The sequence below is a fragment of the Pteropus medius genome, unplaced genomic scaffold (genome assembly GCF_902729225.1).
Source record: "Pteropus medius unplaced genomic scaffold, Ma_sr-lr_union100, whole genome shotgun sequence".
NCBI lineage: Eukaryota > Metazoa > Chordata > Mammalia > Chiroptera > Pteropodidae > Pteropus > Pteropus medius.
The window spans coordinates 218,550-232,568 of NW_024340697.1; the positions used below are offsets into that span (position 1 = coordinate 218,550).

Here is a 14,019-nt window from a genome sequence, read left to right on the forward strand (position 1 = left end):
TATGAAAGTAGAATGGATTTCTTTTGAGCACAATGTGTGCTCTTCACCATGGTCACTGGTTTCTCTACCCCGGACTCAGAGACCAGGCAGGAATCAAGGTATTGTAAAACCAGCAGGACCTGAGAGGGCAGGTAGCACAGCTGCCTTTCACCTTTGCCTCCATTATAAACTCTACTCATACGCCTGTTCAGATAAGATTATTTTCTACACCCAAAGTCTATGGCCGGAAGAGAATTTGCTTGAAGACTTATTGAAACTATGGAGGGTCTACTTTTTGTAAGTTAAAGTCCCCTTTTGTGCATAGTTGTGAGGCGCTTTTACCTTTTACATTTGTACATTTAAAAAACTGATTAACAAAGCAAAAAGAGAAAACTGTGAAAACTCGTGTCAAATGTCTTTATATCCACAGCTAATACATTACTCCTCAAAGCAGAGTGCTAGTTAAATAGATCTGGTTAGTGGAATAGCAAGTTTACTTTTCGAAATTTTTTTCAGATGCTGAATAAATTTGTAACATTAAGAATGCTGCTTTAGTCCACGGCCATGCCACCCTGAATGTGCGTGATCCCATATGATCTCGGAAGCTAAGCAGGGTTGGGCCTGGTTAGTACTTGGATGGGAGACCACCTAGGAAGAGCAGGTGCTGTAGGTGATAAAAAAATAAGAATGCCGTTTTAAAAATGCAAATCCCAGTGTCCAAGGCAGTATGTCACAGCCTTTCCCAGTACTGCCTAATGATACCCACACTTTTCTATTTGTAGATCTTTGACATTCACCATTAAAGTTGTTTTGGGGGAGAATTTTACCTTAAAAAATTTATATGATGATTCACAGAAACCATCGACAAACAAAATTCACAGAATTGCTTCTTTCTACTGAAGGGAAGCCCATAGACTAAAAAGGAAAGTATCAAGTCCACAAACACATTCTCTAATAAACCTCCAAGGCTTTGTACATGTTGTTGTATCTGAAGTAATACAATTTGTCAGATTTCGACAAAATCCTTCACTCCAAAATCCCGCTCTTTGTGAATTTTTTGGCCTTCATTTTTTACATGGCATGCGATATACGTTTATTCTACAAAACCAAGTACTACAGACAAGCAAAGGAAAAACAAGTGTTAAAATTTTAGTGACTATACCTTCAGATTTTTTCAAACGCATTTGCGCACATGTTTATTTTCACAAAATGAGTTCACATACTGTGCGCATGGGCCTATAATCTATTTTTCTCATGTAACAAACACTTGGAGCCACACGTCTTAGAATCCTCCAAAGTTCCACTCTCTAAGCTGGACTCTTTTGCTTCCTAACACACCTGAAGAACCCTGTTTAGACGATTCACATTTTTGTCATCTCCAGATCACTTTCTTCTAAGACAATACCTGGTTCCCGCTCAAGTATGGACCTGCCTTTCTCCTTCTATTTGCTTCTGTCTCTTTCTTGTACTTTTCTCTTCTACATTAGCCTAGATTCTAAATTGAAGGCATTTCTATGGTCCTCCTTGGTATAGGAGGTGATAATCAGTGATGACTAAATTTTAAAAATGTAACATCTCTCCCCATGTATTAGGACGATAAATAAATAGGGCTCAGGTACCACGGTTGACTCAAATGCCTATCCAAGGACTAGCAAACTTAGCTCTGCCTACCCTTCTTTAAGGGAAATTCAGTTGAAAAGGTGAAAAAAACATTCAAAGTAAAATGAGAACCTAAAGTTAGTCAGTATTAACCAGAAATCTATTTCCATAGAGGTGCTGGTGGGATCCGGCTGGACTCATATTATCACCTACCAAGAATAGACACATCAATTTGCTTACCAAATAGTTCTGGCTGCCTATTTCCATAAGCACATGAAACTAGAAAGAGATTAAATTAGTTCAGGAGAGGAAAATAACTGGCAGGAATTAATATAGTATTTTCTATAAGGAAGCCAGCCAGCGTTATGTATCCTATAACATATATAAAGGCTACATGCTGAATTGACATGACTTGGAATCTCCAGGGTTATTTATAAGGAAATGGCATCATGGGATTAAGAAGTTCAACTCTGCTGGTCCATTTAGCACACCCGGTTTTGAGCCTCCAGTGTGCCATGAGTGACAACAAAGAGGTTTGAGAGCTAGGTTTCATAGCTAATTAATATGCAAGGTTGTTGTGGTGGTAGACTCAGAAGGCTTGGAGGAGATGACAGGACTGTCATTTGTGAACTCTGTCACCTTGATTATGTCCCTTCCCTGCTCTACACTTCAATTTTCTGATCTGTAAAATGAGATGGGTAACAGGTCTTTGACTATGTGACTTAAGCGAGAAACCTTATGTGACAATGCCAGGCACACTGACTCGTGGGTACTGACTCATGATTTAAAAACAGAAAGGTAGAAAGAAGAAACTCAAGTGCCAGAGCAGAATCTGTTGTCTTTGCTTCGAAAGGTCCGGGGAAGGAAAAGTTGTTGTCTTCTTAAGATAATCAAGAAAGATGTTATGGAAGAGAGGGCATTAAAATGAGACCTTGAAGGCTGTGAGCGATTGTAGTAGTAACAATCCTAGGTAACATTTAAGGAGGACTCGCCATGTACCAGGCGCCATTTAAAGCACCTTAAAAATACGCTTTTACTTACTGGTCACACTCACTCTATTGGGCAGCTCATGACACCCCCACCCGATGGGGTAGGTCGTGATATCCTACCCTATGAGGTACACAGTCACCCTATGAGGTAGGCCATAATACTCCATCCTATAGGAAAATTGTAACTGAGTCACCCTATGGGATAGGTTGTAACCTCATTCCCTGCTTGTACCTGACGAAGCTGTGATAGTAAATTGCCCAGGCCACCCTGCTAGTGTGGTGGAGCTGGGTTTGAATCCAGACAGCCTAACCCCACAGCCCATATTCTTGACCGCGATGCTAATGTTAGAGAAGCTACTGTTAGAATGCTAACCAGAGATGGCTCTAACTTAAATATAGAAAGGCAGCATAGGATATCAAAGCTGGTAGGAGCCCTAGATGTCATTTTATAAATGCAATAACTGAGCCCCAGCAGCCTAAGTGACTTAGCCAGAACTGCAAAGCTATGACCTAAATGACACAGCCCAGGGAGCCAGAAATCTGGCGTCCTCATGGCACACTGTCCACACCATCATGGCAATAAATAGACTAAAATAGATCTATGTGTTTAGCCAAACCACTCCAGCCTCGCTAAGGCGTGCTATCTGGTAGAATTAGGCATGCATTTGAGTCTTACCAGACCCATGCAAGTGACCTGTTATTGGAAACATCAGAAAGATGTAACCTATAAATAATCTTTCAGCAGGAACCTCCAAGGCAGTGTTAAATAGCAAAACTCTAGACCACATTTTGAAAATAGTTAAGAACACACAACTCAAAAGTTGGAATAAATTCTAAGCGGTGCAGAAGCGGGGCAGGAGGCAGGAAAGGAAGGGAGAAAGGCATATTTAGTTAAATGGGGCCATTGGCTATTTCCCTTTACCAAAAAGTATATTCTCTGACTGGCTCAGGACAGTGACTGCAAGGCTTTATTCTATAGAATTGAGAGAAAAGAGTAGCAATTCCTGACTCCTTTCTTGATTTAGTTATCCTCTCTTACTTTGCATGTCATTTAGTTAAAGGTTTCGATAGGTGTCAAGATATTAAAATAACCCATATTGTGGGAGGGCAGGAAGAACAGGGAAGGAGCCCCAAGAGAGGGCTCTGAAAGGGAAAATGGTGGACCCTGGGACAAATTTGACCTTCAAATATTTGTCCAGGGTCAGGCCTCCTTATCTTCCTCCTACATAACTGAACAAAATATGGTCGTTAATTAAACAGGAACACAAAGCTTAACTCAGAATCAGGTAAAGCGGTTCAAAAATATAACTCTTAAGATGCTGGCCGAAGACAAATACCAGCTCCACAGAACCTGCCAAATCCCTGTTTCGCATGTTCTGCAGGAGAAAGTTACAATTGTCCTGGCATGATATAGACAGAAATCCTTTAACATCAACACTCAAATTCTCAGTATTTTGAAATATCATACCTTAATTGCTCCAGAATGAATTTATAAAAACCAGATATTTTGGGAAGGCCGTTTTTGTACAAAGAAGGCGAGAATTCCAATGCCGTTCTCGTTGGAACTAAACTTTGCTTTAGGCGTGAAATTCATTTTTAGTACCCCAGAGAGCTTTTCTAAGCCCTTCCTTCTTTTCAGCCAGCTCTCTCCTTCTGCTCCCTCCCCTTTGCCCAGGGCACACCTTTGGACACTTTAAGAAAGAATGAAAAAGTGATAACTCCACGTCCTAATTCCTTATGCTGAATTAGTTTAACACATAGCAAAAGCACCAAGCTTTGGTGGGTTCAAATCTGTGCTCTGTCTCCACGCAACCTGACATGTTACTTAAGCCTGCTAAACCTCAGCTTCCCCATCTGTAAAGGGAGTAAAACAACCGTCACCTCAAAGAGTTAGGAGGAGTCAAGAGAAAATGGGCATACGAAGTCTAGCACCCCAGTAGATGTTCCAGAAATCCCTACCTCTTCCCCTCATCACTCCATAGGCAAAGTTTTAAAAAGACCATAGCAAAGTTTAAACACTAAATCATCCTCAGTATAAAATTTCAGTCTTCATCTCGTTCCCCCAGCTCCTGGGGATACAAGATAATAATACATAGGAAGACTCCCCATGTATTTACTCTCTTGTCAAAAAGCACCTGCTCCATAGGTCTGTTACAAGCTTTCGATCTTAGAGCTGGTTACCTTAAAATCAGGTTGAGCCAGCCCTTATCGACTGTGTATTTGTGCCACCAGATGTCATATAAAGCAATATGTGGATGTTACTCAAAGTGTAATAGCAGCATCAGCATCACCTGGGAACTTGTTAGAAACGCTGAGCCTCGGTTCCCACTCCAGACCTGCTGCGTCACAATCTGCATTTGACCCAAATCCCCAGGTGGTCCGATTGCATAGGAGAGTTTGAAAAGCACTGACCTAGACCACATTATAGTGTCCTTTTTAAACCCAATGAAATCATCGCGGCCCACAGAACTTTCAAAATTATATGGATGTGGGTGCCTCAGCATGGTTCGCTTCCCTCCCATCTTTCTCTCTCCATCTAAGATACCTCCAAGGCTCCGATTTAGAGAGACTTCAGAAACCTAAGAACAAGCATCTGTAGCTAAAATAACACCATGAAAACAAAGCTAGAGAAAGGGAGGTATGACTACCATTTCTTTGCCTCGCAGACGCAGCTCTGAAGCCAACATGAAAAGTAATGGAAGGCAATGCCTAAAGAACAGTAAGGGGACGATCGGCAGAGGAAACAACACAGAGCTAGATCCAGCTGGGGGTGATATACACACGGCCCGACAGCTTCCCCGAACGAGATTTTAAGCCAGAGGGGGAATTTACAGGAAAACTATAGCAGGCCCCCAAATTACATGGTCTGATTCAAAGTCCCAGCTATTTCGCCTTCACGATTTTGTAGTAGTTTTTAAAAAGCAGGCTCCCCAAATTTTGTGAATTTCAGGCTGTACAACACCCGGATCCAAACCTATCTATGTTCCTGTAGGATATGACATTGCATAGCCACCTGCCACTGAAACGTACCATTTTGGCCTGTTCCGCCGCCCGGGTCTGCCGCGGTGAAGTTAATGTGCTCCCTCCTACAGGAGCACAGCCCCCAGTCGTCCTCCTTCCAGCAGCGGCAAATTGGCTCACATTTTCCCAGCTGCTGGGTCAGAAGTGGCTACATTACTCAGTGCCCCCAAAACGTTTATTGTCCTGCAAGGCCTTACACAATTCCACAGGAAACCACGCTCGACACTTAGCCAACACTTGTTGATCTGATTGAACGCAACAGAAACGGAGACAAAAGCATATTTCATAAAGGTTCCAACTTTGATAACTACGTCTCCTGCTTTTCCCAGGCAGCTCTCGGGTACATGAGATAACCCTGCCTTTGTTTATAGTGCTCGATGCTTGAAAAGAAAGAAAATATCTCTGCAAAACTCCACTTCTGACGCTGACTTCTTCCACATGAGTCAGGAAACCGTGAGGTAATGGCAAAGCGCGCAGAGAATAAGCAATGAAAACTTCAACTCGACACTGGACAAAGGAAGGCCGGAGGGTATATGAGAGAGAAGGACAGTTAACGCGACTGAAAAGGAGCACGTTTCCACAGCTTAAATTATTAAGAAATCCAGAAACGAAAAAGAGTTCGGTTCTTGCTACTGTATCATGCACCAAGATCTCAATAAAAAAAGTGTGATTGTCACTTGATATCATTAGGACAACATCACAGTTTTGGGCTGTACTTTTCCACCACTTTTTCTGATGCACGCTGGCTCGTCATATGTAATAAATCTAATGACTTATTTTAGGCTCTGCTCTAGATAGCCGAGGAAATTAATCATCCCTTTGGCATGCATTGGCACACGGTGTTTACTTATTAATTGTTGGCTACTTTAACTTATTCGTAAACACATTATGGTGTGATGCAATCTTGAGTTGGCAGAGGAGAATGAAGCTACTAACTTTCAAAGACGTTTTCTTATGTATGGACACAGGATCAGCATCATTTCTATTCATCCGTTCAGTCATTCAAGTCTTACTGGGAATGTTTCATGTGCTAAGCAGTCTTTTAGGAGCAGGAGACACCATGGTTAACAGGACAGAGGCAGCCCACATCTTCAGGGGGCTTATGTTTGGGGGAGAAACAACCATAAGTAAAGGGTTAAGTACAGTAGAGTGTGTGAAAAATAACTTGCAGAGATGTTTTTAATATTTCTTTTTGAAACCGGAATTTGGGGAAGGGCAAAGAGTCCGTCAGAAGAATTCGAAAGAGGGGAGATTACACCCTGACGGCAAATAAGTCACTGATGGATTCCAAATCACTCTCTGTCCTCTGGAAACAAAGTCAGCAGTCATTTGGGAAACTGAGGGCGAAGCACAGCAACCTGGCCAAAGAAATTAATTCCACGCTCTGCCGGTTAACGTTCTTGCCCATATGGAGACTTGTATACGCCCATCCGTTTCAGCATGGTAGCATGGCAAAAGATCCATTTTAGAATAAAAAGTGAATGGAGGGGAGGGAGAGGAGGAAGCCGTAGAACCCTGGAAACACCTGGGCACAATCTCTTGGGATTTCCATCCCTCCTTGGGCCTCCAAACCCTCGAGGGCGGCTGGGAGGAGGGCTTTCCTCTGAGTCAAAATGTCATAGATTTATTTACTTATTCTATTCATTCTCTTCCTCTGCCACTTCTCGCGAGCCTTTCTTTGGCTTTGGATTTTCCATGTCTTTAGTTTAATTCTAACTTGTTACAGCAACCCACTGGTTCGATGACAGGAATTATTTGTTCGAATTCTAGTGTGCATTGTCCCTCTACCCAGCCAGACCTTCAGGAATTTTCTCTAAAGCTTGTTCATGCAAGCTTTTAGCAGGCAACATGCTTCTGTAGAGACGCAGTGTGGAATAAATTGACTTCATGATAAAAGCATGCTTGTTCGCTTGGGAGGAGTAGTGCTTATGTGTTTAGAATAAGAAGGGATCTGATAGGATCCATTGTGTGTGTGTGTGTGTGTGTGTGTGTGTGTGTGTCTGAGAGAGAGAGAGACAGACAGACAGACACACACACCTTCTCGCTTACCTCTATTTTTCTCTCGCTTTAAAAAATTCGTTTGACTCATGGCTTGAAACACCATTTATACGCTTACAATTCCAAATGTCAGCCAGATCCTTTCCCCTGAATTTCAAACTCGTATTTGATGGTCAACTTGTCTGTCTATACTTGGAATATCTAATAAACATGTCAAACTTGACACGTCCGAAGCTGACTTCCCTGCTGACCCCTCGAAGTAGCTTCTCCCACATGCTCCCCTTCACAGCTAATAGCGGCTCTAACCTTCCAGTTGCTCAGGCCGAGGAATGTGCAGTCACCCTTGACTCATACCCTTCCTTCATACCCAACATCCGATCTCACTCAAAAGATGGTTAGCTTTATCTTCAAAATATATCCCAAATTTGGCCACTGTTCACCACCTCTACTGCTACCTACTGGTCTAAGTTGTCACCGTCTCTCACCTGGAACGTTGCGTTTGCCTCCTGAGTGCTCTCCCTGCTTTCACTCTCGCTCTCTGCAATCCATTCTCCTCCGACTAGGCCAGACTGATTTTTTCTAAATGTAGGTCAAATCCTGTCACTGCTCCAGTCTGAACTCTCCAATGCCCCGCCCCCTTCTGGTCCCCTAGTACCACCTCTAACATCTTATGATTCTTCTACCTCACATTGCCACTCCTAAAACTGGCCTCCTTGCTACTCAAACAATATCCTGAGGACTATCTGCCCCAGGACCTTTGCATTGGCCCTTTCCTCTGCTTGGCAAACTGTCAGAGACATCTGCCTGGTTCATTTCCTCAGCTCCAGGCTCTGCTTCAAATGGCATCTTCCTAATGAGTCCACCTGGACCATCCTGTTTACTACTACGACCTCATCCCACGCAGTGCTCCCAATCTCTTTTTCTCTGCTCTACTTGTTCTCTTGTCCCTAGCACTTAGCACCTTAAAATCTACATAATTTACTGATTTACTACCTTTAATGTTGGTCTCTTCTCACTAAAGAGCAAGCCCACAGGCCTCCAATAGCTTCTCCCTGCAGCTTGAGCTTTTTCCATGGGAGTCTCTTCGTTGGGGTGTCACTCCATCACCTCCTGCACTTATTTGTTCTAGCTAAAAATTATCGACTTGGAGATTGGGATCCGATATCAATCATTTACATTTACACTTGCATGTTAAAACTTACGTTCAATGGTGGAACAAATAGCCTTGTTCCTCATGAAAGGAGTCGGGTGAGTGGAGGTGACATGAGAAGTTTTTTGTTTTGTTTTGTTATGACCTTTTCCTGACATCTATGAAATCTTTACATAGACTCTTGGCATTTTGTTAGTTTTACTCCTGCTTTTGAGTGGAAGGTAAGGATTTGGGGTCCAGATGGGGTTGGCAAACTATGACTATCACCTGTTTTTGTACATAAGATATATTGGAACACAGTTCCTGCCGTTTGTTTACATATTACATGTGGCTGCTTTCGTCCTGCAGTGGCAGAGTTGAATAGTTGCGACAGAGACCCGATACCCACAAGCCTTAAATATTTACTGTCTGGCCCTCACAGGAAAATTTTGCCAACTCATGCTCTAGAAGAATCCTGCCAGCTCTGGAAGTGACCTAGTAGCTTAGAATTTAGGTCAAAAGCTCAATTCAACGTTCACTGAATTGTACTGTGTTGAAGGTGCCAGAGTTGGAAGCAAAAAAGGTATCTTTATGGACTCCTTCCAGCCATGATTCCCACTTAGATTCAAATTGCTTTTTCCCAAAATTTTTTGAAAATTTTCAAAATACAGAAAAGCTTTAAAGAAAATGTATGGTGAGCACCCATACACCACCATCTAGATTCTACAATTACATTTTATACTTCCTTTGTCATCTAGTTATCTATATTTATGCACCTCTCTATCCATCTATTGGTCCACCTCGTTGGTATCACTACCACTGTTATTACTCTTGCTATTTTTAGTGCAAAGTAAGTTGCAGACATCAGTAGACTTCATCCGTAAACACCACAGCGTAGAAAACATTAACTAGAGGTTGATTCGAATTAGCCTTTTAACTCCAATACTGTGACCTCGAAAGCAGTCTTCATTCTGACAGAAGACACGATCTTACAAAAGCTGAAAACTGAGAAAGGTTACCAGGGTAACTGAGGTAAGTATCAGGGGAATCATTCACCTAAATTTCTCTTTTTCCGTGGTTCAGAGCTAAATCAGCCTTTCAGGGCTGAGAACGTTTTGCTTGCGATGAATTCTAGGAAAGTTCTGTGGTTCAAGAGAGAGGGTCAAAAGCTATTCTTTTCTGGCACGCTGCCAAAAGCTCAAGGGAAAGACAGGCACACAGTTATGAGTTTCATGCAACAGTCGATCACGTGTAGCGTCTGAGGCAGAACCCAGAAGCTGGATGGAACAGACCAGGTCTGTGCAGACTGCTCTCACAAGTGTGGAAATGGGAGTCACATGTACATAACTTTTCTGGGTATATTTGGATGTCCTCAACCACCAGCACATTAAAGGCCTGCAAAAACTGTTTACAAAGTCATCAGTCCCTGACTTAGAGCCAATTGAGTTCCTGGGTTCAGTGAGTCTAAAACCCTAACATGGAATATTCCGGAGATATTTGTCATTGAATGAACAGCAGCTACAGTGCCCTGGGAGAAACCTGACCCATCTGCAAGAAAGAATTTTTGAGTTGACTGCTCGAAGGAGGAAAAAAATTGCAAATGATGAAATGAATAAGGACGTCCATGTATTTCTATAAAATATATCTTTGAGAAGAAAGTCAATAAGTCATACAGAAGAGGAAAGTCTAATTTTTGAGTAAAGAGGAAAAAGAGGTCAAATAAAATATGTTGATGATGCGGGTGACCTTAAAGATTATAACGGTGTTATCTGACTTATTTTGGGAAGGCTTTCTTCAGTGTCATGTTGGCGTGGACTTTTCTTTGTTTCCCAGGATTCCAAAGTGGATCATTATTTACATGTTCATGTATTTAGCTGCTTGCTCCACATCTCCACCTGGGTAGCAAATGACAGTGTGAAAAGTGCTAAAGCTCCATGTAAAGAGTCACATTTCTCATCTCCAAAATGGCCCTGCTATAGTGAAACGTTACAAGCCCAATATTCCATTTGTAAAAATTTGTCCCTTCCCCTACCTGCTCTCCCTGTCCCACAGGAGACTGCAAATAGAATTCCCTGCCTTGCCCTGACAATGCATGCCCTTGGTGTGAGCTTCTACCCGTGACTAGTTTCTCAAAGACAAGAAGGAAGAGGAGCTCTCGCTCCCGTTACAGTTTTGGAGTTGGAGGGGATTCTGAGTCCCAGGGGAACCTTTGAAAAGATGATCAACTGAAAACCTCGCCAAGAGTATCTACTATAGCAAATCTACTATAGAAGTGGTGGAAAAATGTACAGCGAAGCTATTCTCTCCTGTTTGCTTTTATTACGAAGCTGTCCCTGTAAATGCTACTTATAACAAAGGAGACTTTCAGTGGTTCAATTTACTCTCTCAAGTCTAGTTTAGTAATCGCTGATCTCGCTGGATGGCTGGTTGTCTTGGTAATAACATTTAAACGGCCATATCTGCTTTCTGAAAGGGTAAATATTGTAAGAGTTTTCTTTTAGTCCAGAGAGCTTTGAAAATGTGCCTTGTCTCTTCTGTCCCATAAAAGCATATTTCCCAATTATCTATTATCATGAAACAAATGACCTGGAAATCGAGTGGCTTAAAATCATCATTTTTATTTGCTCACAGTTCTGTGGGTCCAGAGGTTGGAAAGGATGCAGGTGGGTGTTCATGTCTTATCCACGTAGTGCCAGTTGGGTCAGCTGGGGCCAGAGGATCCACTCCGAAGATGGCTTCCTTGTTTCTGTGTCTGGGACTTCCATGTCCTTGGCCTCCATTTTTTTCTCCACATGGCAATTTTTTTTCTCTAGGATCTCTCCTCCACATGGTGTGGGCTTCTCTTAGAATGGTGGTCTCAGAGCCATCGCTTTTCCCATGCGGCAGCCAGCGGGCCATTTCAGAACCACGCCTAAAACTGGCACAGTGTCACTTTCACTGTATTGCATTGGTCAGAACAGCCACGAGTCCTGCTTCGACTTACCAGGAAGAGAAGTAAACTCCACTTGTGATGGGGGGTGTGTGTGTGTGCCAAGGTTACATTGCAGAAGAAAGCAGATATGATAAGAAACACCATTAGTGTCATCTCAGAAAAACAGAATCTTCCAAAGGATGATAAACGACTCTGGTCAGCAATGTGTACGTGTGATGATTGCTATGTCAAACATCTCACCCAGACTTGAAGGGACAGACAGGAAAGTTTTCCCAGAAGAAGTGACATCCCAACTGAGAGCTGAAAGATGAATGGGGATAAGCCAGATCAAGGAGAGAGAAAGTTCCAGAAAGAGGTACAGCAAGCCAATGAGAGAGAACACACTTTCCAGAGCCTAAAAGAAGTTCAGCATGGTGGAAAGAGGGGTGTCTCCGTGTGTGTGTGTGCGTGTGTGTGTGTGTGTGTGTGTGTGTATCCCGTTGCAAGTGTCAGCATGTTGAGGGTGAAGCCAGGTTAATGACATCTTGGAACTTTCTCCTGAGGGCAATGGAGGTTTTAAGCAGTTATTCCATTTCCCTGTGACTTGAAAAATGGGTTGGCCAGAGGTAGGCCCGAAGGCAAGAAGAATGGGGTGGATATCAGAGAGGATGGATGGTGACAGTCAAAATGGGAAGGACGAGATGTGTTTAAGAGATATTGGGAGCAGAATCCACAGGATTTCAAGGTGGAAGGGTGAGGGGAAAGCTTGAGTCTCAGGTTCAGGCAATTGTCTACACGTTGAACTTTTTAGTAACGAAGATGAGAGCATTTACTAAGGACCGCAGAGAGCCAGACAAACAGGCTACGCTTATATTTTATTTGGAGACAGTTGCGGATGTAAGTATAATGATGATATAAGCCAAAATACGTTATTATTTCATGGTATTTTTAATGCTCATGTGTGTTATCTCATATGGCTTGAAACATTTAAATAAGGTGGGGAGGGGGTTTTGAGCCCCACTGCCATAGTGGAAATAAGAAAGAAAAAAAAAACAAAAAAAACAAGAGCCATACTATTTCGTGACAAGTGAAAATCATATGAAATTCAAATTTTAGTATCCATAGTTAAAATTTTATTGAAACATCCATATCCGTTTCTGGTGTTTAGAGGACAGAAACTGCAGCCATGCCTGTACCCCTGGCTAAGAATCCTAGCAATGAACTAGATACCCCTTGGTGGCTTCTGTAACTCTACTCCCCTGGGAAAACTCTCCAATGCCACCCCGTACCCCATTCTAAGTGGCAAACAGAAGGCAATTTATTTATGTAACAAACAACTGCGTACTGCTTAGGACCTGCCGAGCTAATTTAATTCTTATGACAACCTTAGGAGGTTGTATCATATTATCGTCACCATCCCCAGTGGAGGAACAGAAGGCACAGAGAGGCTGAGCCACCTGCCCAAGGTCACGCAGCTAACAAGGGGTGGAGGCAGGATTCGAACCCAGGCAGACTGAGCTCCGCGGGTTGCGTGACAAGTGAACTCCAGTTAAAGATAGGTTCCCTACGGAGTAGAGCTGCGGCCCTCACCCTGATCAGAGCACGTGCAGGGCCCACACACCCCTCCGAGGGTCCGGCGCACCCCCAACAGGTCCCGGGGCGCATCTCTCCAGGGCGGGAGGGGCAGGGGCGCAGAGGCCAAAGGGCAGCGGAGCAGGCGGGGAGAGACGGGAGGGAGGAGCGAGAGGATCCGCACGGGGGTGTGTCAGTAAGGAGTGTCGCCCCTACCCGGGGCCCCAGAGACCCACGAACTCCCGCCTCCCGCCTCCCTGCGGCCGCCGGCGAAGCGCTGAGTCACGGCGAGTCGGCTGCCCCGCGCTCTGCACGCTGCCTCCGTACGCTCGGGCCCGCACGCGCACCCGCACCCGCACCGCCGCACGGGCTCCCGCCGCCGCCGCCCCGTGAGTACCCGGGCGCCCGCGGGGAGGGCTGGGGGGGGGAGCGGGGCGGGCATCGGGGAGCAGAACTCCGCCTTGCCCAGCCCGCCCTGGATGCCTAGGGGAGTCTCCGAGGGAGGTGACTGGAGATGCTTAGAGTCCTCTGCAGTTTCGTGCAAGTGGCAGCCAGCTTCGCGGTCTGCAAAGCACTGAGCTCTGGAAAGGCTGCGTCACTTCTTCACGTGCGTAGAAGTTACTTGTAGGAGCCTCGAAGGAGCAGGAATAGTCCATAAGGGGGTAAAACACATTCGAGTTGCTTGTATGTAGGCGATGACAGTTTTTTAGGGCCTTGAGGCTTGAGCTCGTTTCTGTGCCCCACAGTCCAGCATCCATTACATACTGATTGCCTGCTCTTGGGACGGGGCACATTTTCGAGTGGCCTTGACGGGCGGGCAT

The 14,019-nt window shown here is 44.1% G+C and overlaps 2 protein-coding genes and 1 pseudogene across 3 annotated transcripts in view; 2 read left to right on the top strand and 1 right to left on the bottom strand.

Annotated features, from left to right (window-relative positions):
- The window catches only part of BMX (BMX non-receptor tyrosine kinase), a 47,654-nt gene extending 39,550 nt beyond the window's left edge, over positions 1 to 8,104 (bottom strand). Inside the window, exons 1-2 of the mRNA XM_039873443.1 lie at positions 8,072 to 8,104; positions 5,598 to 5,721 (exon numbers count right to left, since the gene is read on the bottom strand). Of these exons, the coding sequence (XP_039729377.1) occupies positions 5,598 to 5,600 (3 nt within the window). The 5' untranslated portion in view covers positions 5,601 to 5,721; positions 8,072 to 8,104. The remainder of the gene's footprint in view (positions 1 to 5,597; positions 5,722 to 8,071) is intronic.
- LOC120611840 (uncharacterized) lies at positions 534 to 652 on the top strand (annotated as a pseudogene).
- Positions 8,105 to 13,439: 5,335 nt separating the features above from the next.
- Positions 13,440 to 14,019, top strand: part of PIR (pirin) — an 81,639-nt gene continuing 81,059 nt past the window's right edge. Inside the window, exon 1 of one of the 2 annotated variants that reach the window (XM_039873494.1) lies at positions 13,440 to 13,587. The gene's annotated coding sequence lies outside the window, so the exon portion shown is untranslated. Of the gene's footprint in view, positions 13,588 to 13,841; positions 13,861 to 14,019 lie in introns of those variants that run through there. The other variant, XM_039873504.1, reaches the window with a different exon arrangement.